Source organism: Stegostoma tigrinum, chromosome 3 (assembly GCF_030684315.1).
Source record: "Stegostoma tigrinum isolate sSteTig4 chromosome 3, sSteTig4.hap1, whole genome shotgun sequence".
Classification (NCBI taxonomy): Eukaryota; Metazoa; Chordata; class Chondrichthyes; order Orectolobiformes; family Stegostomatidae; genus Stegostoma; species Stegostoma tigrinum.
In genome coordinates, this window is record NC_081356.1 from 64,723,155 (window position 1) to 64,744,789 (window position 21,635).

At 42.5% G+C, this 21,635-nt stretch overlaps 1 protein-coding gene across 1 annotated transcript in view; it reads right to left on the reverse strand.

The window, feature by feature from the left end:
- vps13a (vacuolar protein sorting 13 homolog A) overlaps nt 1-21,635 on the reverse strand; it is a 379,786-nt gene that overhangs the window by 283,123 nt on the left and 75,028 nt on the right. Inside the window, exons 17-19 of the mRNA XM_048527513.2 lie at nt 17,608-17,750; nt 5,992-6,193; nt 483-597 (exon numbers count right to left, since the gene is read on the reverse strand). Of these exons, the coding sequence (XP_048383470.1) occupies nt 483-597; nt 5,992-6,193; nt 17,608-17,750 (460 nt within the window). The remainder of the gene's footprint in view (nt 1-482; nt 598-5,991; nt 6,194-17,607; nt 17,751-21,635) is intronic.

The window sequence follows — 21,635 nt, forward strand, 5'->3', positions numbered from 1 at the left end:
AAATGTTTGCCACTGCATCGCTGCTAACCTATCTATTAACAGGACTGTCCAGTTTTCCTCAGTCCGCTCTGCTTTCGCATTTTCATAATTGCTCACATTAAAATTTAAAACACAAGGCTTGAATTCACTCTTTCCTCCCTCAAAATAAATATGAAATTCCATCACATTCTGACCACTGTTACCTAGAGGCAATCTTCACACTTGCATTATGAGCTTCATCTGCTATTTCACTAGTATCGGTCTTCTTATTCTTAAATACATTCCACACTTTGTCTTCAGTGAAGTCCATTAAAAAAGCTAAAACAAAAATAGGATAGCTCACTCCTTTCAAATTCTCGACTTCCAGGTATTTGGGTGATGCTCCAAAAAAAAAGTATTTTACTGTAATTATAAGAAATTATAAATTTTTCAACAACTCATCAACCCTATTTTAAAAGCTTCCTGAATAAAACCATTTCAAAAACACAAATTTTGCTACTTACCAGTTGCAGTTTTGTCACGGAATTCTTCAAGCTTCATCAAAGTAGCCGACGTTAGTTCTACCAGTTGTACATCTGTTGGAGGTCGAAAGAAGTCGACTAACCCATTTATAGTTCTCTGTTGGAATGAACGTATTGATAATGTAGCATCAAGTTGTCTAAATTTAAACACACAGCTTCACGTATAGGAAAATGATAGCATTGTGCTTTGACCCATACAGAAACACTTCAGAATTTTGCTGAAGTACTGTGGGTCTGCCCATTTAAATGGAGGGTATTTCTCACGGGTGAGACATCCCCAGTATTGGGTCTCATATTTCCAGAAGGAAACCACGCTGCAGATCAAGGCGCAGGTGGCTGATAAAATATTATGCAAGACTCAGCCAATGAAGTCTTTAAATGAGCAACAGGTAAGTACATCAAGGTGCAGGAGTGGCTGGAGGGGATGGAAATGTAAAAAGAAAAATGAAAATCTGAAACTGGAATGACACTAATGCTTGCTTTGGGGTGAGAGGACAAGCTCTTCTGCTTCAGCTAGATCAACGGTCAGCAAAGTATTTCAAAAATGTAGGCTTCTATTTGCAAAAGTATATTTTGAGCAGCTGGTGCCTCAGAGCTATCTATTTCTGCAGCAGGGGATTCAAAGCAGTTTTCTACCCTAATTTGTATATGATCTTCCAGAATTTTATCAATATAGGGCTGAATCTTCCCAGAAGTCAGCTAAGAGTGATTTTCATCAAGTTTCACGCAGCATTTCTCTCTGGTGAGATCTCTCAAAGCTTCTCACACATGATGCCTAACCCACATCATTGAGGTACTTTACCCTTTGGCACCCTTCACCTCTAATATTAGTCTATTCTTCTGCCTTGGCCGTCAGCGGAAGTATTCAGCACTGCTTAGCTGGTAGTGAGAAGAACACTGACCTTTGAAATTCTTTTTGTATGCCGGGTTTGTCTGCGCCACCTCACGCTGCCCATAAAGCAGCTGCGGGCTGGGGTGGGGTGGGTTGGGGGGAGCATAGTACAGACTGTCACATTTCTCCTTCTAGGATGTGCCTTTGCAAAGGAAGTCTGCAGAAAGATGCAGTGGTTTTCGTCGAGGTTTGTCCTGAGCAGCTCCGTGATGCAGGACTCTGTGCTCTATGATCTGTTCCCCAGGACACACTCCGAGACAAACACTGCCTGTGCTGAGAGGGCACTCAACTCAGTGCAAGATGCTCTTTGGTCTGCCCAAAACTTATGGGTCTTCCAGAACAAGGAGTTGACCCCAACGAAATGTTGCAGACTGGTACATTCCAAGGTCCAGGACTATGTGTTGAAGGATACACTAAAATTTGGGGTAGCTGCTGCCAAAGCGCAGTGGGTAAAGACCATCGTCTGAGATCTATCTGCCAAAGCTACGCGGAGGTCCGTTCAATTATCAGACCTCACAGTGCCACAAATGTATGTAAACATAGTCTTGAATGTGTAAGAAATATCTTTGGTTTGTTGGATACAATTAAAGTCCAATGTTTTAAAATTTCCTTTATATGCTACTATACAGAACCAAATTGCATTTGTGGCTATAAACATATATAGTTTGAAGCTCAGCGCAAGCTGGAAGAACACCTCATTTTCCACTTGGGGGCTCTGCAGCCGTCCGGGCTCAATATGGAGTTCAATAATTTTAGGGCATATAAACTGATGTTTTCCCAACCACCAAAGGTTCTGAGGAATGGTCACCAGACCGAAAATGTTAACTCTGTTTTATCCTTCACAGGTGCTGCCAGACTTGCTGAGGTTTTCCAACAACTTTGTTTTTGTTCCTGGGTATATACATATATACTTACGAATATAGTTTTGAAATTTTTTTATATGGGGGTGTAAAAAGGGATTCTCCCAGAATGCCACCAAAAGTTGCAGACTGTCACAATGCAAGGTTCAAGATGCCTCAAATATACGTCAATATAGTCTGGTTTAAGTAGAAGATGTCTTTGGTTTATTTAGAGATAATCAAAATCCAATGTTTGTTTGTATACTTGACATGTTACCATAGCGAACTGAACTGTATTTGTGGCTATGTGTATAAAGATATTTTTAATGAATAAAGTATATTTTTGAAATTTAAAAAATCCTAGACCCTACTGCAGCACTATCTTTAAAAAGGCCATTCTGTACTTGTTCAACAACGGAGCTGCCTTGCGCAGTTTCTGGCATTTGTTTGGACTAGGGAGGTAAGTTGAAGATGGCAAGCAGCTTGGCAGACAGTGCAGAGAAGCCCTATCCTCTTTGTCTATGACAATCAGGCAAGGCCACACCATCAGATCCTACCAACTAGGTCAGAGGTTGCCGCTCAGTTCAGTGCAGTCTCTTCCTATGCTGCTATATGCTTTTTGAAAGCCAAAGATGTTTTCTACACTGCCAGGTTAAGTGTCACTATCTCTACCCCAATACCTCGGACTCATTCTATCTCTGCTACTGCACTCACCTCCCATCGAGGCTTATAAATTCTACTACTCCACTATTGCATGTGGCATCTTCCTTCACTGACTCATAGACCTCAATCCCCCATACCACTAATTGTGCATGCCCTCTTCACGGTTTACTCATTCACTCAGGTGATATCTTGTTTGGCCTACCCAAGTTCAAAGGAACACATCAATAGTAGGAACTTGGAAAGTAAAGAGGACGGAGATCTTGGTGTGCACATCCACTGATCACTTAAGATAGCAGGTCAGCTAGATAAAAGTGATTAAGGAGCATAAGATACTTGTCTTTATCAGCCAAGGCACAGAGTTGAAGAGCAGGGAGGTTACGCCTGAACTGAATAAAATGTTGGTTAGGCCACAGCTAGATTATTACGTTCAATTCTGGAATCCAAATTATCGGATGGATGTTATTGCACTGGAGAGGAGGCAGAGCGGTTTTACCAGGATACTGACAAGGTTGGAGAGATTCAGTTATGAAGAAAGACTGGATAGACTGGAGTTGTTTGCATTGGAAGAGAGGAGACGGAGGGTAAACCTGAATGAGATGTTTAAAATTAAGAAGCACAGACAGGGCAAACAGGGAGGAATGTTTCCCCTTGGCTAAGGTATGAGCGATAAGGACATAGATTTAAGGTAAGGAGAAGGAGGTTTAGAGAGGATGTGAGAAATCTGTGTTTCATTCAAAGGGGACTGGGAATCTGAAGTTCATTACCTGCAAGGGCAACAGAAAAAGAGAACCTCATAGCATTTAAGTAGTATTCAAATGCATACATACAATGCGAAGGCATACTAGGCCACAGGCCACATACTGGACAGGAGCCTTGAATGTTGCTGAACATTTTATAATCAGTGAACATTGGCACATCTGACCTGTTGATGAAAGGAATAAGCAGTAGTAACTGAAGAGGACAGCATCACGGCTGTGGTTAGCACTACTGCATCACAGCACCAGGGCCCTGGGTTCAATTCCAGCCTCAGGCAACAAACTGCGTGGAGTTTGCACATTCTTCCCACATCTGCGTGGGCTTCCTTCCACAATCCAAAAATGTGCAGGTTAGATGGAATGGCCAGGCTAAATTGCCCACTAGAGTCCAGGGACGTGCAGACTAGGTGGATTGGCCATGAGAAGGCAGTCTGGGTGGGATGCTCTTCAGGTGGTCAGTATGGGCTTGATGGGCTGAATGGCCTGCTTCCACAGTGTGGGGATTCTATGATTCCACATAGCATATTACTCTAAGAAATTCCTGAAAGGACACCCTGGAATCAAAACGATTGTCCAAGATTTGTGCATTGATTCTCATTAGAGAGGACGCTGCTGCCTGTGTAGCAATCGAATAGGGAGTTGATAAGAAGAGATAGAGACAATTTAAAAGCTGGTAGGGGTGAAAACAATCAATCAATCATCTGGTATGGATGTAAGGTATCAGATATTACCCAGGGATGTCAAGGTAGAAATTGCAGAGTATTAGTAGTGAGTAACATTGGTATAGATGGGATAACAATAATCCAACACAATAAAGTGGCCTTTAACAAAGTTTGACTCAAATTATAGTTTGGATGGTGTAACTACAATGGAAATGATATTTGATTAACTTACTAGCATTGACAAATAAGTAAAGATTCCGCACTCCATCTAACCTATTCCTTCCAAAAGTGATATCTTGTGTATCACAGCACTTTCCACCTCACCCAAAATATTTCATTACCTAACAAACAATAAAAGTGAAAAATACACAAGGTAATTTGAGACATAAAACCATCCTGGAGAATTCCTCTCCAAACCACCTACACTATAAAGACTAAGAAAATTACTTCGGCCCTGACCTGAAATGTTTATATTTTGTGAGTGATGACTCCTTAACCATGAACAGTTTCAACTCGTTTGAAGGTATTCAGCAAAATCTGCAAAGCACCCTTTCAAGGTCTACTGTTCTCTAGTAATAGAACCACCTCCCGAATTTATTCTAAAATCCTTTTATGCTCTCACCTCTCCATATCCCTAAATCGCCACCAGCACTATTACTATGAGATCCCTCTTCCATATCTGGCCTCTTCAGCATCTCTGATTTTCAATGGCAGCTGTGTCCTAACTTCCAGGATCTTTCTCCATGTCTGATTCACTTCCTTTCTTTCATTCGTTAAGACACTCAATTTATCACTTCATTCAGGCATTTATTGAGTTGCTCTAATGTCTCTGTATGTGGCTTTGTTATATTTTGTTCAACAATCTTAGGACCCCATTAAAGGCAAAATATAACTATAAAAAGTGAATTTGTTATTGTTGGAGAAGCAGAGAGGGATCGAGAAAATTTTGACAGTGATTAAGAACGTGGGCGAAATTGACACGGCCAACAATTATTGCCCAGTTTCAACAACCTTTAAGAAGGCGGCTATGAACTGTCACCTTGAACACAACTGGCTTGCTAAATCACTTCAGAAGGCATTTAAAAATTCCATATTGCTGTGGCCCTTAAGTCAGATACAGCTCAGGCTCTGACAAGACAGGTTTTTGTTTTCGGAACGTCATGAATGAAGCAGACCAGTTTTTAATGCCAGTTTTACGATCATCATTACAGATCATAGTTATTTCGTATTTTGATATAGAAAATAAAGTGACACAATTTCAAGTGACAGAAAGGTCAGTAATTAATCAACACAGATTTAAGGTTTATGGTAAAAAAAAAAGACCCAGAGGGATGGGACACAAACTTGGTTTTTAAATGGGTCAGTCATTGTGGCCTGGAATGCACTGACGAAAGGAGAGCAGAATTTAACACTAAAACTTGAGAATGGTATTGGACAATTTCTTAAAGGTTTAAAAGATAAACAAAAAAGGTCATCGTGGAAAAAAAGCAGAGAAGTCAGACTAAGTAGGCTGTGCTACCAAAGAGCTAATTCAGGCACAACAAAGTGAATAGTCTGCCTCTGTGCATTTTTTAATGTATGCTCTCCCAAAACACTGGATAAAAACTAGTTAAAATAGCCAAAATATTACTTGTTAATTATAACTTTAAAATGCATTAAACGAATACGCATTTCACTCACCGCATCATATACAATTTCTAGTGGACGTGACTCCACCTTCAGCCGCTGATCAGCTCTTTCATCCAATGGATTGGTCTCAAACATGATCCTGAGCAGAATTTCTTCATTCTCGGTCAAAGCACTCCTTGAAGAAAGCAGCAGTGGCTTGTCCGTGTTCTGAGGCAGTCCCGTCACTTCCAATGTACTTATCTTGGCTTCAAATCTATATTAAAAAAGGAAATCCTCAAAGCTAACGTAATAGAGCTTGCACACTAACTTGTACTAAAACTCCGTGCCATCAATTAAAAACAGATAATGTCATAATACCCACAGAGTTGGCAGCATCTGCTGAGGCAGAAACATTAATCTTCCAGGTAAAGGACATTTCTTCAGAACTAAAGGAGAGCAGGAGAAAGTAATGGATCAGATTTGAAGCAAGCGAACAGGGCGGGCAAGGAACAACAGAAGTGGTGATAGTACAGGACAGATTAACTGACAAGATGATTCATGGTACTAAAGGAAAAGGGAACGATAGTGTTGTCATAATGAGCCAAAAGATTTGCTTATAGTTGGTGTAAATAGGTCAGGGAAAAGTCACCATGGTCCCAGAGGACCATAAGGTTGCTCTTTTAATACAGAAAGATTACGAGTGGTGAATATAATCCAAAGGTCACCTTGTCTTGGGCAAGGGGCAAAATTGAGAAGGTGATCCTTTCACAGTGACCTGTATTATTCGAGTCACTCTGCACTGTAAAGCAGCCATCTAGCCAAGTCAGTCACAGAATAATCAGGTCAAATCTTCTCAGTCACAGAATACTGCCTCAAAAGTTGCCCAGGACAATTTTCTAGGCCTAGCCACCTTCAGCTGCTTCTATCACAATGCTCAAAAACATGTGCAACTCCTCAGATACTGAAACAATCCATGTTCATATGGAGCAAGACCTATGGAAGCACAAACATTAAATAAGCGCAAGACAGTTGGTATTTACAAATGGCATCAAGAATATGGAGATAGCTTAAGAATGTGGCATTGAGGCAGCATCCTTCTATCCACAAAAAGAAGCGGACATAATTGCTTAATAACAAGTTATAACTGTGAAAAAATTCCAATGTGCCTAGGAGAAGAAATTTCCAGCTTTAAAGACTCTCTTGCTCTTTCAGAACTATTCACAGATAGTCAGTCAGCAACTGCAAATACACGGAGAAACAAGCAGTCAGTCGGAGAGATTGGAAGTGCAGTATGGGAGAAACAGAACGATAGGCTAAAGCTTTCAATGCAGGCGAGGGAAGTAGTACAGGAAAAAAAATCAGCATGAACCTGAATAACCACACCTGATAGTTAAATACTCCATGAGGAACTGAGGAATTGTAGGTGCTGCTAGGAAGTGTTTGTAATTGAGCTCTATGAGAGAAAAGTTACAAGCTCCTCTTGGTAAAGGTAAAAATACCTTGAAATTAATGACACAAGAAAATATTCAAGAATTCTAAAAGTAAAAATGGAACATCTACACCTCACAGTGAGCACTGGATACAGTAAGGAAATCAGAGTACTTTTAACCAAGGTTCCAGCACCAGAATCACCACAAAGCAGAATTAAGTCAACTTAAGGGATAATTTTAAAGATTAAGCAGGCAGACATTTATCGAATAAAAGTTAGGAGACTTCTTCAGGCTACAAAGAAGTAGAGATCCATAATTTAAATCAGACCTAACAGAAAAATGTGTTATGACCACAGTCTCGAGAATTCTTTTTCCAGTTGAAGTTCTAGACATGGACATGCTTTGGCCATCAGTTTATGAAAGGCAGGAAACCTCCAATTTGCCCACAAGAATAAGGGCCAACACTAAGAATAAAGTATAGATGTACAATAATACGTTTTCTAAAATCAAAAAATTTTAAAAGGAAATAATGCAGTTTTCTGAGTTTGTTGGACCTGTACGCTTACCAATTCAATTGAACAGGCACCCCTGTTTTGCTAGAAATTTGCCCATGAGTAGCCCAGTCTATGTTTGGCCAGATCCTGCCTTATTTTAATAAAAACTGCCTTCCACCAATCCAAAAACCATTTTTGTATACCATCCCTTTTCCTTTTCCACAACACAATTCAAATATTTTGTGTTGTGTCTCTATTACTAAAGTGCTCACCCACGATCACGTCCAACGCCTGTCTAATTTTGTTCCCTAGAATTAGGTCCAGCATTGCATCATCTTTTATTGGATCTCCTACTCATTGATATAAAAAAGCTCTCCTGAACACATTCAAAGAAATCTGTCCATTCGAAGCCCTTTACACTATGAGAATCCCGACTAATGTTGGGGGAAGTTGAAATCTTCTAATATAATTACCCTGAGATTGTTTTCACACACTTCATTTAATCAAGTACATATCTGCTCCTCTACTTCCTGTTTATTGTTTGGGGTCCATAAAACACTCCCACCAGTGTGGAATACCCCCTTTTTACTCCCAACCCTACTCATAAAACTTGATCTGAAGACCCTTCGATGATATTTTCCCTCCTTACTACACTAACTGACTTCTTAATTAATCATACAAGGCCACCCCTCTTTTATAGCCTCTCCTGCCCTGCCTGAATATCCTGCACACCAGAACTTTGAGTTGCCGGAACTGCCTCTCTGTCCATCATGTCTCTGTGGCGGCAACAACATCGCAATTCCACTTGTCAATCTATGCTCTTGCCCATAATGTCCCTCACATTAGAGACCATCCAGCCTAACGTTACTCCCTGGAAGCTTAATATGGCTGAAACCACTCTGTCATTCCTATTGCCAAAGTGTGTTCTGTTCCTATTAAAATGACACTGCTTTCCCCTTCTGCCTCTGCAAAACTAGTTTAAATTCCTCCTAACAGACTAACAAACACACATGCAAGGAATTTACTCCCATTCTGGTTCAGATGTAGGCTGTCGGAAGAAATGGTCCCAGTGATCGCAGAATCTTACTCCTACCCCCTTGTACCACGTACTCATTTGTCCTATTCTCTTTCTTCTGCGCTCAATTGCATATGATGTCTAGAGTTATCCAGAGATTATAACCTTTGTGGTCCTGCTCTTTAGTCTACTGCCCAGCTCCCAAAATTCTCGATGCTAGACCTCACTCCTTACTGTTCCCATGTGGTTGGCATCAATCTGTATCACAACCACTGACTTACCACCCTCGCACTTCAGGATGCCCTGCAGCTGCTCATCAACATCCCTGACCCTGGCACCAAGGAGGAAACACACTGGCCAGGAGCCACATCTATGATAACTGAAACACCTGTTCCCTAATTAACAAATCACCTATGACTATCGCTCCTGCTTTTTTCTTCCTCCCCTCCTGTACAGTCTGATCCTTACTTCCTTGACATTAACTTCCATTTCAAGAATAGCCTGGCCACCAACACCCCTTACAAACCCACCGACTCCCAGGGCCCCGAGAGGTCACCTCCCCTACCTGACCAATTCTCTTGGTCTGCCTGGTGGTCACCAAGTTCCTGGGCCAGCATTGCAGCCACCTTTCTAAACATGTTATCCATGAAACCCTCAGTCTCGCAGGCTAAAAGTGCACACTTAGAACCTGTTACAGAGTGGAGGTTGAACCCCTCTGCTAATCAAAACCGAAACACCCAGAGAAGCTCACCACACCTCATAATTTGCTAAAGGAAATGGGAAAAATGGTATACACTGCCTTTTAATTGCCCAATCTGTTAGAAAGGAGGTTAAATTGAATGAAATTCTTTCACTCACTCTATAATCAACAAGTAACAATTTATTTATCCATCTGGAACAGTGAACAAATTAATAGAACTGATAACAAACCAGAACAATATCTCCCCAATTACTAACTAATCCCAAATAAAAATTCTAATGGCATGCTGTTCTAATAAAAGTCCCACTTGTATAAACCAAAGTAATAAAAAAAATTAAAACTTAGACACTCAAAACTACAGTCAGGACGCATCTTTCAAAACATTTCTTGCCTTTTCTGCTTTTCTTTAGTCAGGGATTCTTTCTTTATTGAATCCATGTGTCAGGAATATTAGCTAAGAATGCGTCATACCTATTCAATCGGAGAGCTTGAACATTTCTGTGAGAGCCTGAGTTTTAATCTTCCAATGGCAGTTTGCTCACACTGCTTTTCAGAAATTCACTTCTTATACATCCTTGATGACCAGTCAATTTTCATACAATCGGATTGGTGCTAGGTTGTTGACACCATCAGATTTAAATTTGACTGGGTTTTGGTATCTGGGGCCTGATTTAATTGGCTGATATTCAAGCTGGTTGCCATAACGTCAAAACAAGCCCAACTTGCTGACCGCACAGCCAATAGATATATATGTTTCAATTTCAGAACTATCTGTGCATTTGTAGCTGCTTGCAGTCTGCTATTTTTTTTAATTTTCAAGCCTAGAAAAGCACATCACCTCTTAAAGGTCACACACTCTTTCTCCCCTATCATTTTTACAAACAAGTTCTAAACATCCTGCCTTTTAATTCACAAGGACTCTACCCAACCTTGCAACAAACCCTGGGAACAGGTGTAGCTGGGCATATTTCAGATTAGAGAGGAGTTGAAGGTGGCATTCCCCAGGGATTGGTATTGGGACCCTTTCTTTTTCAGATCTATAGAAATGATTTGGAGATGGATTTTGAGAGCAAAATCTCTAAATTTGCAGCTGATACTAAGCTAGGGAGAATAATGAGTTATGAGGATGATGGTGAGCAACTTCAGTTGGCTAAATGGGCAGCCACCTTGCAGATGAAATTCAATGAAAAGAAATGTAAGGTAATGCACTTTGGTAGAAGAAGCACAAAGACAATACAAGCTCAATGGTATAACTTTGAGGGGAGTACAGGAGCAGAGGGACCTCAAGGTTCATGCGCATGATTCTCTGAAACTGGGCAAATTGAAAAAGATGAGGTGGATTATAGGACTCTTGGGTTTATAAATGGAGGCATCTAGTATAAAAAGCAAGGAAATAGTGCTACACCTCTACAAATCATTGGTCAGACCATATTTGCAGTATTGTGTTCAGCTCTGGGTACCTTATTTAAGGAAGGGTGTTAAAGTCCTGGAGAGAATTAAGGAGATTTACCAAAATAATGCCAGGGAAGATTACAGAGATTGGGCTTATTCTCCTTGGAGCAGAGAAGATTAAGAGGTGACCATATTGAGGTTCCCAAAATTATGAACAATTTTGGCAGGCTATCTTCTTTTCACTGGTTAGTATGTCAGTAACTAGGAGTTACGGCTTCAACACTGTCAGCAAGAAACCTAGAATTAAGAGGAGGAGAAACTTACTCAGGACTATTAGAATTGGAAATGCACTGCCTGGAGGAGTGGTAGAGGCAGATTCCATAGGTGGTTTCAAAAGAGAGCTGGATATATATTTCAAAAGGATGAAGGTAGAGGACGACAAGGATAGGTCTAGAGAGTGGGACTAGCTGGGTAGTTCTTTTGGGAGCTGGTATAGACACAATGGGTAGAATGGCCTCCTTCTGCACTATAAATCCAATGATTCTATGATTCTTCGCTGGTTATGATCAGCAATCTTTATCTGCCTAATAGTTTTTCCCTTCTCTTCCCCTACAGCAGAAAATTAAGTGGCTCAGTTCGCATCATTTTGGCACAAACTCCTCTTCTCTCAAGACTGGAGGCTGCTCCCAGCATTCTTCTTTGCAGCTTTGCCCTGTGCCTCACTGCAGCATGATACCCAATGCAGCCATCGCCTTCCCCCAGGCACACCACTGCCTGACAGGATCTTTTCCACTCTCCCAACAGACAACCACCTCCTCAGAAAACACGAGCTTTGCAGCTATACATCTCAGGGCAACCATGTGTGAGCTCAGCAGCTCCCTGTCTTTCCCTGACCTACGGACTGCTAGTGACTTTGGAGCGTGGCAGCACACCCATCACCCCTGAGGCAAAATAGCGGAGCCCACATAGCAGGGTGCAGCCCACAGCTGCTAGTAGAATGTATGAACCATATCTGGGCATGCAGCCAGCATAAACAGCGGCACTTCCAAGCAGTCGCCCAGGTAGACGCTAGACACAGCAGCAGACAGCTCCATGCTCAAGAAACAGAGCAGTCACACAATGTGGCAAAGGACAAGCAACAACCATCAGGTCCACGTCCAATGGACAAAGTACCCCAAAAACTGTGTATCAGGGAAACGGCCCCTTAATTACCATACTTCACTGCGGTAGTGTGCTGGAAGTTAAGCCTTGCTGTTTCCAAGAGGTGCATCAAAAGACGAAGACGTCAAAATGCACGAACTTTCCAAACTTAGCTTTCAATTTAGACCAAGTTGGCAGAAAGTGTGGACCAGATGGCTGTATTGACCGAGACTTACTATAAATTACAAATAAATACAGAATCTACCTCCAGGTAGACAATTATGAACAGTCAATATATAACACTAATAGATAAAGCTCTAACTCCCTTATAAACTTCCAATGTACACATACATACAGACACACAGACACACAAGTAGAAGATGTACAACTTGCTCAAAAAGGCAGCAAACAGGTCAAGAATAACTGCATTTTGCAAAGACTATTCAAAGAGAATCTAGTTCAGAAAACAACTTGTCTAAGAACAAGATAATAAAGTGTGAAGCTGGATGAACACAGCAGGCCAAGCAGCATCTCAGGAGCACAAAAGCTGATGTTTCGGGCCTAGGCCCTTCATCAGAGAGGGGGATGGGGTGACGGATCCGGAATAAATAGGGAGGGGGGAGGGAGGGGGACCAAAGATGGAGAGAAAAGATGATAGGTGGACAGGAGCGTATAGGTGGGGAGGTAGAGAGGGGATAGGTCAGTCCAGGTAAGACGGACAGGTCAAGGAGGTGGGATGAGGTTAGTAGGTAGGAAATGGAGGTGCGGCTTGGGGTGGGAGGAAGAGCTGGGTGAGAGGAAGAACAGGTTAGGGAGGCAGAGACAGGCTGGGCTGGTTTTGGGATGCAGTGGGGGGAGGGGACAAAGTGGGCTGGTTTTGGGATGCGGTGGGGGAAGGGGAGATTTTGAAGCTGGTGAAGTCCACATTGATACCATTAGGCTGCAGGGTTCCCAAGCGGAATATGAGTTGCTGTTCCTGCAACCTTCGGGTGGCATCATTGTGGCACTGCAGGAGGCCCATGATGGACATGTCATCTAAAGAATGGGAGGGGGAGATGAAATGGTTTGCGACTGGGAGGTGCAGTTGTTTATTGCGAACCGAGCGGAGGTGTTCTGCAAAGCGGTCCCCAAGCCTCCGCTTGGTTTCCCCAATGTAGAGGACGCCACACCGGGTACAATGGATACAGTATACCACATTGGCAGATGTGCAGGTGAACCTCTGCTTAATATGGAAAGTCATCTTGGGGCCTGGGATAAGGGTGAGGGAGGTGGTGTGGGGGCAAGTGTAGCATTTCCTGCGGTTGCAGGGGAAGGTGCCGGGTGTGGTGGGGTTGGAGGGCAGTGTGGAGCGAACAAGGGAGTCACGGAGAGAGTGGTCACTCCGGAAAGCAGACAAGGGTGGGGATGGAAAAACGTCTTGGGTGGTGGGGTCGGATTGTAGATGGCGGAAGTGTCGGAGGATGATGCGTTGTATCCGGAGGTTGGTGGGGTGGTGTGTGAGAATGAGGGTGGTCCTCTCTGGGCGGTTATGGCGGGGGCGGGGTGCGAGGGATGTATTGCGGGAAATGCGGGAAATGCGGGAGACGCGGTCAAGGGCGTTCTCGACCACTGTGGGGGGGAAAGTGGCGGTCCTGAAGAACTTGGACATCTGGGATGTGCGGGAGTGGAATGCCACATCGTGGGAGCAGATGCGGTGGAGGTGGAGGAATTGGGAATAGGGGATGGAATTTTTTCAGGAGGATGGGTGGGAGGAGGTGTATTCTAGATAGCTGTGGGAGTCGGTGGGCTTGAAACGTACATCAGTTACAAGCTGGGTGCCCGAGATGGAGACCGAGGTGTCCAGGAAGGTGAGGGATGTGCTGGAGATAGCCCAGGTGAACTGAAGGTTGGGGTGGAAGGTGTTGGGGAAGTGGATGAACTGTTCGAGCTCCTCTGAGGAGCAAGAGGCGGCACCGATACAGTCAATGTAACGGAGGAAGAGGTGGGGTTTGGGGCCTGTGTAGGTGCGGAAGAGGGACTGTTCCACGTAACCTACAAAGAGGTAGGCATAGCTGGGGCCCATGCGGGGGCCCATGGCCACCCCCTTAGTCTGTAGGAAGTGGGAGGAATCGAACGAGGGTGAGGATGAGTTCAGCTAGGCGGCTGAGGGTGTCGGTGGAGGGGGACTGGTCGGGCCTGCGGGACAGGAAGAAGCAGAGGGCCTTGAGGCCATCTGCATGCGGAATGCATGTGTATAGAGACTGGACGTCCATGGTGAAAATGAGCTGTTGGCGGCCAGGGAATTGGACGTCCTGGAGGAGGTGGAGGGCGTGGGTGGTGTCACTGATGTAGGTAGGGAGTTCCTGGACCAAAGGGGAGAAAATGGAGTCCAGATAGGTGGAGATGTGTTCGGTGGGGCAGGAACAGGGTGAGACAATGGGTCGACCAGGGCAGGCAGGTTTGTGGATTTTGGGAAGGAGATAGAAACGGGCCGTGCGGGGTTGGGGAATAATGAGGTTGGAGGCTGTGGGTGGGAGGTCCCCTGAGGTGATGAGGTCATGAATGGTGTTGGAGATGATGGTTTGGTGCTCGGGGGTGGGGTCATGATCAAGGGGGCGGTAGGAGGTGGTGTCAGAGAGTTGGTGTTTGGCCTCGGCGATGTAGAGGTCAGTGAGCCATACTACCACTGCGCCACCCATGTCTGCGGGTTTGATGGTGAGGTTGGGGTGGGAGCGGAGGGCTGCCCGTTCTGCAGGGGAGAGGTCGGAGTGGGTGAGAGGGGTGGAGAGGTTGAGGCGGTTAATGTCTCGACGGCAGTTGGAGATGAAGAGGTCGAGGGAGGGTAGGAGGCCTGGGGGTGGTGTCCAGGAGGAGGACTAGTGTTGGAAGCAGGTGAAGGGGTCAGTGGAGGGAGGGTTAGGTTCCTGGTTGAAGTAGTAAGCGTGGGGGCGAAGGCGGCGGAAAAACTGCTCTATGTCCAAACGTGAATGGTATTCGTTGATGTGTGGTTGTAGGGGGACAAAGGTGAGCCCCTTGCTTAGGACTGACCATTCATCCTCAGTCAGTGGGAGTTCTGTGGGGATGGTGAAGATTCGGCATGGCTCAGTGTGGCTGTCTCCTCTGGGGTTGCTGGCTGTGGACATTGTGGGCGGAGCGATGAGGTTGTTGGCCATGGGCTGGGTTCCGTCAACTGTTGTCAACTGAATGGTCAAAGGGCAGTGGGCATATGAGTTTCTTGGGTTTCCTCAACTCATGGCAGAACCCAACAAGAAAATTTAATGGCATTACCTATGGTACAAGTGAAAATTATTGGCCTGGCCTCCCTGTGACTTCAAACCCACAGCAATGTGGCTGCTGCTTAACTACCCTCTGGGCAATTAGGGGCAGGCAATGAATTGCCTAGCCAGCAATGCCCTCATCCCATGAGTGAATAAAGAAAAATATATATTCAACGAAAACAAAATCTGCAACTACATAGAGCTAGAAAATGTTTTCCGTTCTTGTCATCATTATAGGAACCTTCAAACCTGACAGCATGACTGGCAAGAAGCATCAATTACTGACAAGAAAGAGCAACACAATGCACATTATTTCACTGCAGAATCTAACTGAAGTCATGCTGACAGCAAAACTATCTGCAGAACAAGCACATTGGACTTTACAGATAAAGAACTGCTTGGGAGGAGATGGGATAGAAGCATGTGTAATCACGTACATGCATGTATAAATGTAAACTATGGGGGAGGGTGGGGAAGAAAAGCAGCTTTGAAGAAAGATAACAGGATCATTAGTTTATGCGCTAGCAAGAGGCCATTTCAGCCCATCACATTTCCTCTATGTGGATAAAGGTGCTGCCAGCTCTCGGCCTTCTTACCAATACATTATCCACAGCCTTGGATGTACACCTGAAACAAGTTAATTTGCAAGTTCCTTTTAAATGAGTTGAGTTGAGCTCAGCATTTTTGCCTCAAACATCAAACCATAGCAACAAATTCCAAACACTTACCCCCTTCTCTAGCTGAAATATGTTTTCCTTACAAACTCTTAAATCCTTCTACTAATCACCTTCTATCTGTGACCTCTGATATCTGAAATCTTGTATCAGCTAACTGTGAAAGAGTTAATGTTGGACACTGCATTATGCTCCAACCAATGTGACATCAAAGTCATTGGGCAGGAAATCAGGAGAACAGGTCTGGATCTTGAAGTGGTCAAATACTACATCCAAGTCGCTAACAGTCTTAGTAACAATGTCTTACTAGCTGATGTAACTTGCACCTCTCTTCTATCAGGGAGAAAACCACATCTTATGAAGGTCAGAGCCTCTTCATGTTGAAGATTCATTATTATTCATCTACCACTATAAACCAAATTGTCCAAACACTGGCTAAAAGGGCAGGTTAAAATTTGGGAATTCTGTGGTAATTCATCTCTTGATTCCTGAAAGCCTGTCCACCATCTACAAACCAATTCAGCAAAGTGACAGAAAACTCTCCACTTGCCTGGGTGGAAGAAACTCCAATAACAATCAAATAGATTGACAAAATTCAGAACATAGCAGCCCCATTGATCAGCACCTTACCTATTAATTCATTGGCTACTCACACCAAAAATACTGTGGCAGTGTTTTTTTTTAAAACACACAAGGTGCACTACATTAACCTAGCAAGCCTCCTTTGACAAGCCTGTCACCTCCACCACCTAAAAGCACAGGCACATGCAATACCACAAGCGGCAATTTCCCTCACAAGCCATACAACATCCCGACTGCTGTGCCTTCATGGTCTTACCTTCAGAATAACATGTGGGTACATCTCGAAACCAGAAACTCGTGGTTTGGATGGTTCATTATCATTCTCAAGGCAAATAGGGATGGGCAATAAATGCTGGCCTTGTCAACGACACACACGTATGACATACAAACAAAAATTGCTGTTCAGCAGCAGTCAGCTTTATGGAACAAGAACTGGGTTTCACAGATTCACTGACGAGTTCATTGAAGAGACAAGGTGGGAACGGGGCAGCTAACAGATAACAGTTTCAGAGAAAATGACGCAGAGGTCAACAGGGAGATGTGCACAAAATCAAAATAATCAAATTGTTAGATAATTGCTACTTAGAAACTTAGAAGAAATTCTGAAAGAAGGTCACAGTGAACTCACAGACAAATCTGTAAAGAGGCACATGGTTTTAATTCCAACTATGAGGAGTTTGGGAGGTAACGAGGGTAATCTTAAAGGAGCAACAGATGAATGGGAGTTTGCTTGTTATGTGGTATTTCTGGCATATCAACCATGATGGAAGAGTTTAGGAGAGAGCAACTTGAGCATTGTCAAAGATTCCCACAATCTCCCTTGTGAATAAAATTCCTAAAAGACTGCGTACATTAGTTACCAAAAAGAATAAGCTGTTAAATTTAACTTGCGTTCTTCTACATATTCATTGCAATCACTATTTCAGTCATAGCCCTGGGAGAAAAGTAATATCATCTACTTTAATGAGGGATCCAAAGATATGTTATAAGTCATAAAAACGTACTTTATTGCTTGTGCTCCTGGTCTCTGGGTCAGCATCATGCTCAAGTCAATCACAGCAAATTTCATGATCTCTGGCTGGTTGTCTTCTTCTCGAATGGAAACGGACATGCTAACAAGCTTCACAGCAAGTTTTACTGCTTCATACTATGCAATAAGGTCAAGAACAACAGTTAGTATTTACTGTACAATGTAAATAAATGCTACATTCAAGTTCAAAGTCAGCAACAATGACAATGACCATTTCAGGCAATGCTAGCATTTACTGCCCGTTCCCAATAGTTCTCATGAAGTTAGTGGTGAACTACCTTTCAACCTGCAATCTATGGGGTGGGGTGTAGTAATACCCATAATACTATTGAAAAGGAAATTCTAAGACTTAGAACCATTAACAAATAAGAAATGGTGATATAATTCCACGTCAGGACGGTGAGTGGTCTGAAAGCCAACTTGCAGTTGATGGTGTTCCATTCATCTGCTGCCCTTATCCTTCTAGATATTTAGAGTGCTTCTTTCCTTAATCCAGTGACTGAGAAGCAAAGCTACCTAGGCCCCTCTGCATCTACCACTTCACTGCTCCTTGTTCGTTTCAAACAGTGATTGGTGACCAAGAAAACTCGAAACATAAAAACTAATTACTAGATGACACATGATAGCAGGCCAGGGAACAAGCAAAAACAACACAGAACAACCCTTGCAGCCAGAATGCTGGGTAAATACTACATTGACTACTCAGTAAAACCACATTTACTGAGGAATTGCATACTAACGTAACAGGAAAATGTTTCACTTTTCAATGGTTTATCAAGACAGCAGGCTTCACAATTTGACCTGAAATAGCATGAAAATCAATTAATTGCTTAGGTGCATCAAGCAAAAACTCATCGTGCTTCACTTAGGTCTCTGCAACGTACATTAGTTCCAACTTACACACATGAATGCATCGGATGCGGTCAAAGGAGTGTTCTTCAATGATCTCAGAGAAAGACATCTGAGAAATACCACAATAGGACAAATACATTATCCTCGATGACTCAATGCCAGTGTTGGTACAGACTTTAATACATGGGCGGTAGTAGTGATACATCAAACTGGTCTGCTTTGCTGTCTGGGTGAGCTGTATAATTAGCATTTGCCCAAATCTGTGAAGAGTGGGCATCACCCTGAGCCAGTCTTTGTGCAGGGTTCAGAATAAAAGTTGCTGATAGTATCCATTATCTGTCCCCAGTGCAACATCCACACTAACAGATTTTGATTGAAGTTTCCTCTCAACCAGCAAATTGAGGCTATTTAAACGGGTGAAGTTGTGAAGAACCGCTTGTCAGCTGATAATGCATAGTGCAAATGTTGGACGTACCTAATTTTTATGGTGTCCTTCTCTTAGGTGAGTTGCTAAACACGCTCCAGAATTCACTTTTTCTACATTACCATCCAGTTCGATTGTGTTCTTCCATACTGATGCGTAACAGAACAACAAGGTCCTCCCCAAGTGCAAGAAGTTTGACCTTACAACCATTTAAACATTGTCAATTTTGAAAATAGCCTCAGAAAGCTCCTTAGATCGAAATGCTGGTAAATACTGTACTACATTATACCTCAAGCGAGACCTCAAAGAGATGTATTCAATACACCACCTAAGGTGGTTCAAAATTCTGGTGAGACCATCAAGTTTTCAGAAGTATTGTCTTCTTGAAGATAACACATAAAATGTGATGACAGAGACAAACCACAGAAGGATTTTATGCAAGTTATCCAAAAAAGCGATATCAACAGACGGGAACTGGAAATTTTAAAAAGCTAATGCATTTGCATACACTACAAAAGGTAGCAGACACTAAAAAAGATTCTTGGCAAAACTGAAAGGATGTTATTTATAGCACACAATCAGAGGTGCTTGGATTTGGAAACAGAAGCATCAAGTCTGGCTCCTCAAGAATGACCAAGACATAGCCAAGCTAACAGATGTGCACAATGTTCATACATCCTACAGATAAGAAGAAATTGCCAAGAAAAGCCAATAACACCACGCCTAAAACAGGATGCAGGGCAAACTAAGAGAAGAGAAGGCATCAATGACAGGGGAACATCACTGCAGGATTTCAGGAAACTGCTGAAAAGCATAATCCGAAGGTTCACCACAAAGAACTGTAAACTGCCCCAGAATTGATGAAACAGCACCAGTCCTCTCTGAAGGCAGTAATAAGCTCCATACATTCATAAGAATCTCTCATTCAGTAAAGCACTCGAACCATCTTCTGAAACAAGGATTCACAGTGCATGAAAACTTCATTAAATTGTTTTCACACCATCACATTCTGGATGATATGACCTTTGATCCATCAGAAGCTGACATCACCAAGGCAATAAAGCAACCGCGTAAAGGCTCTAGGATCTGACAACATTCCACTCTAAATATTCAAACACACAGGAGCTCACATTGAAGAAGAGAGGCTAGTGAGTTTCCTAATACTGCAGAATTAAAGAACGTTAGTACGAGGGGAGCTCTGCCTGGGGTGGTTATGCTTAAAATGCTGGAGATAATACAGTGTTGAACGTGAAGTTTCTAACTATAAAATCGTTGGAGAAGATTTGAAGAGAAGGCCATGCCAAAATAAAGTAGAAGTCTTTAGCAATCTGAGTCTTTACAAATCTTCTGATCATTACACAGATCAAGTGGTTATCTTCTAACTTTTGACTGCAATCCATTTTGAGTTTATTTTGGTGGTAGCTGGCTGGTGGGAGTTGGTGTTGTGGGGAAGGAATAGAATGATGTTGAGTTTAGTAACTGCGTTCCTTATACTTTCAAGGGTATTTAAAATAATTGACTATTCTTGCGTTTAATAAAACCTTTTGATTTAAAAAAAGATGAATCTTGTGTGTGATTTTTTTTTTAAAGAGTTAACATCCGGTTTTTGGATTCTGAGAAAATAAACAATAAAATGTTATTGGTTCTTCCTTGGGACCAAACATGGAAATCCTCAATAATACTGATGTTAAGCTCCCAGAGGACAAACTGGTATGACACAACATCAATACGTTCTCCAATACGGACTTCACAGGCAAGATCTGTTGATCTAGCTGCTAGTAATAATTTGATTTCAAATCATATAAGATGGCATCAACCAACTCAATGCACAACTGTAATGTCTGTTGCTTAGGACAAGTGTTGAGCAAAGAATTCATTATTGTGATGCTGAATCCTAGGATTCATTAGTTTCCAGTGATGCTTCCCCACATGTCTGCAAATTCAAACAGGGGGCCAGCACCTACTCACGTTTCAGCCACAAGAAGTATATCTACAGATATATTTATAAAGGAGAATTCTTTGTAGGAGCACTCAAAAATAGGAGATTTGGCATATTACTGGCAATATCAATTGCGATTTCTCATTCAACATTGCTGTGAACTCCAGGACTTGAGCAGGTATTTGTTCTCTAGTTGCTTCTAGGAATTAGACTTCTCGTTAATAAGACTTCTGATCTATTCCTGATGCAAATCAGATTATGCATGTGAACAAACCACGGAAGGAATGAGCCCAAAAAAGATATACCTTTTACTGAACAAGATGGAGACAGAAAGAAAGAAATGATAATCTTGTTTTTCTTTCTTTCTTGTTAGCAACACCATGGGAGATCAATTATTCACGCCACAAAAATTTCGGTGAAATAATCATCAAGCAAAAACAAGGCACATTGACTCTCCTGAAAGGTTGCATTACCAATGGTTATGGAATAAAATACAGCAATCATTTAAACACCAGCATCTACAGGAGCTGGAGCATATTGGCTCATCAAATATTCTGGTTGATCAAGATGTCTGCATAATTAATGCAAAAACACAAACCAAGTAATAGAAATGTAATACAGTGGGTACATACATCACAGTTATATTTCATTTACAGCACGAATGAAATTACAATGCAACTTTGCCTTAAATAAAAATTACTAGCAGAGAGCCTTCTCAGTCACACCCTCAACTGACTATTCAGACATCACAGATTGTCATAACACAGTAAACCCCCAAAATTTCATG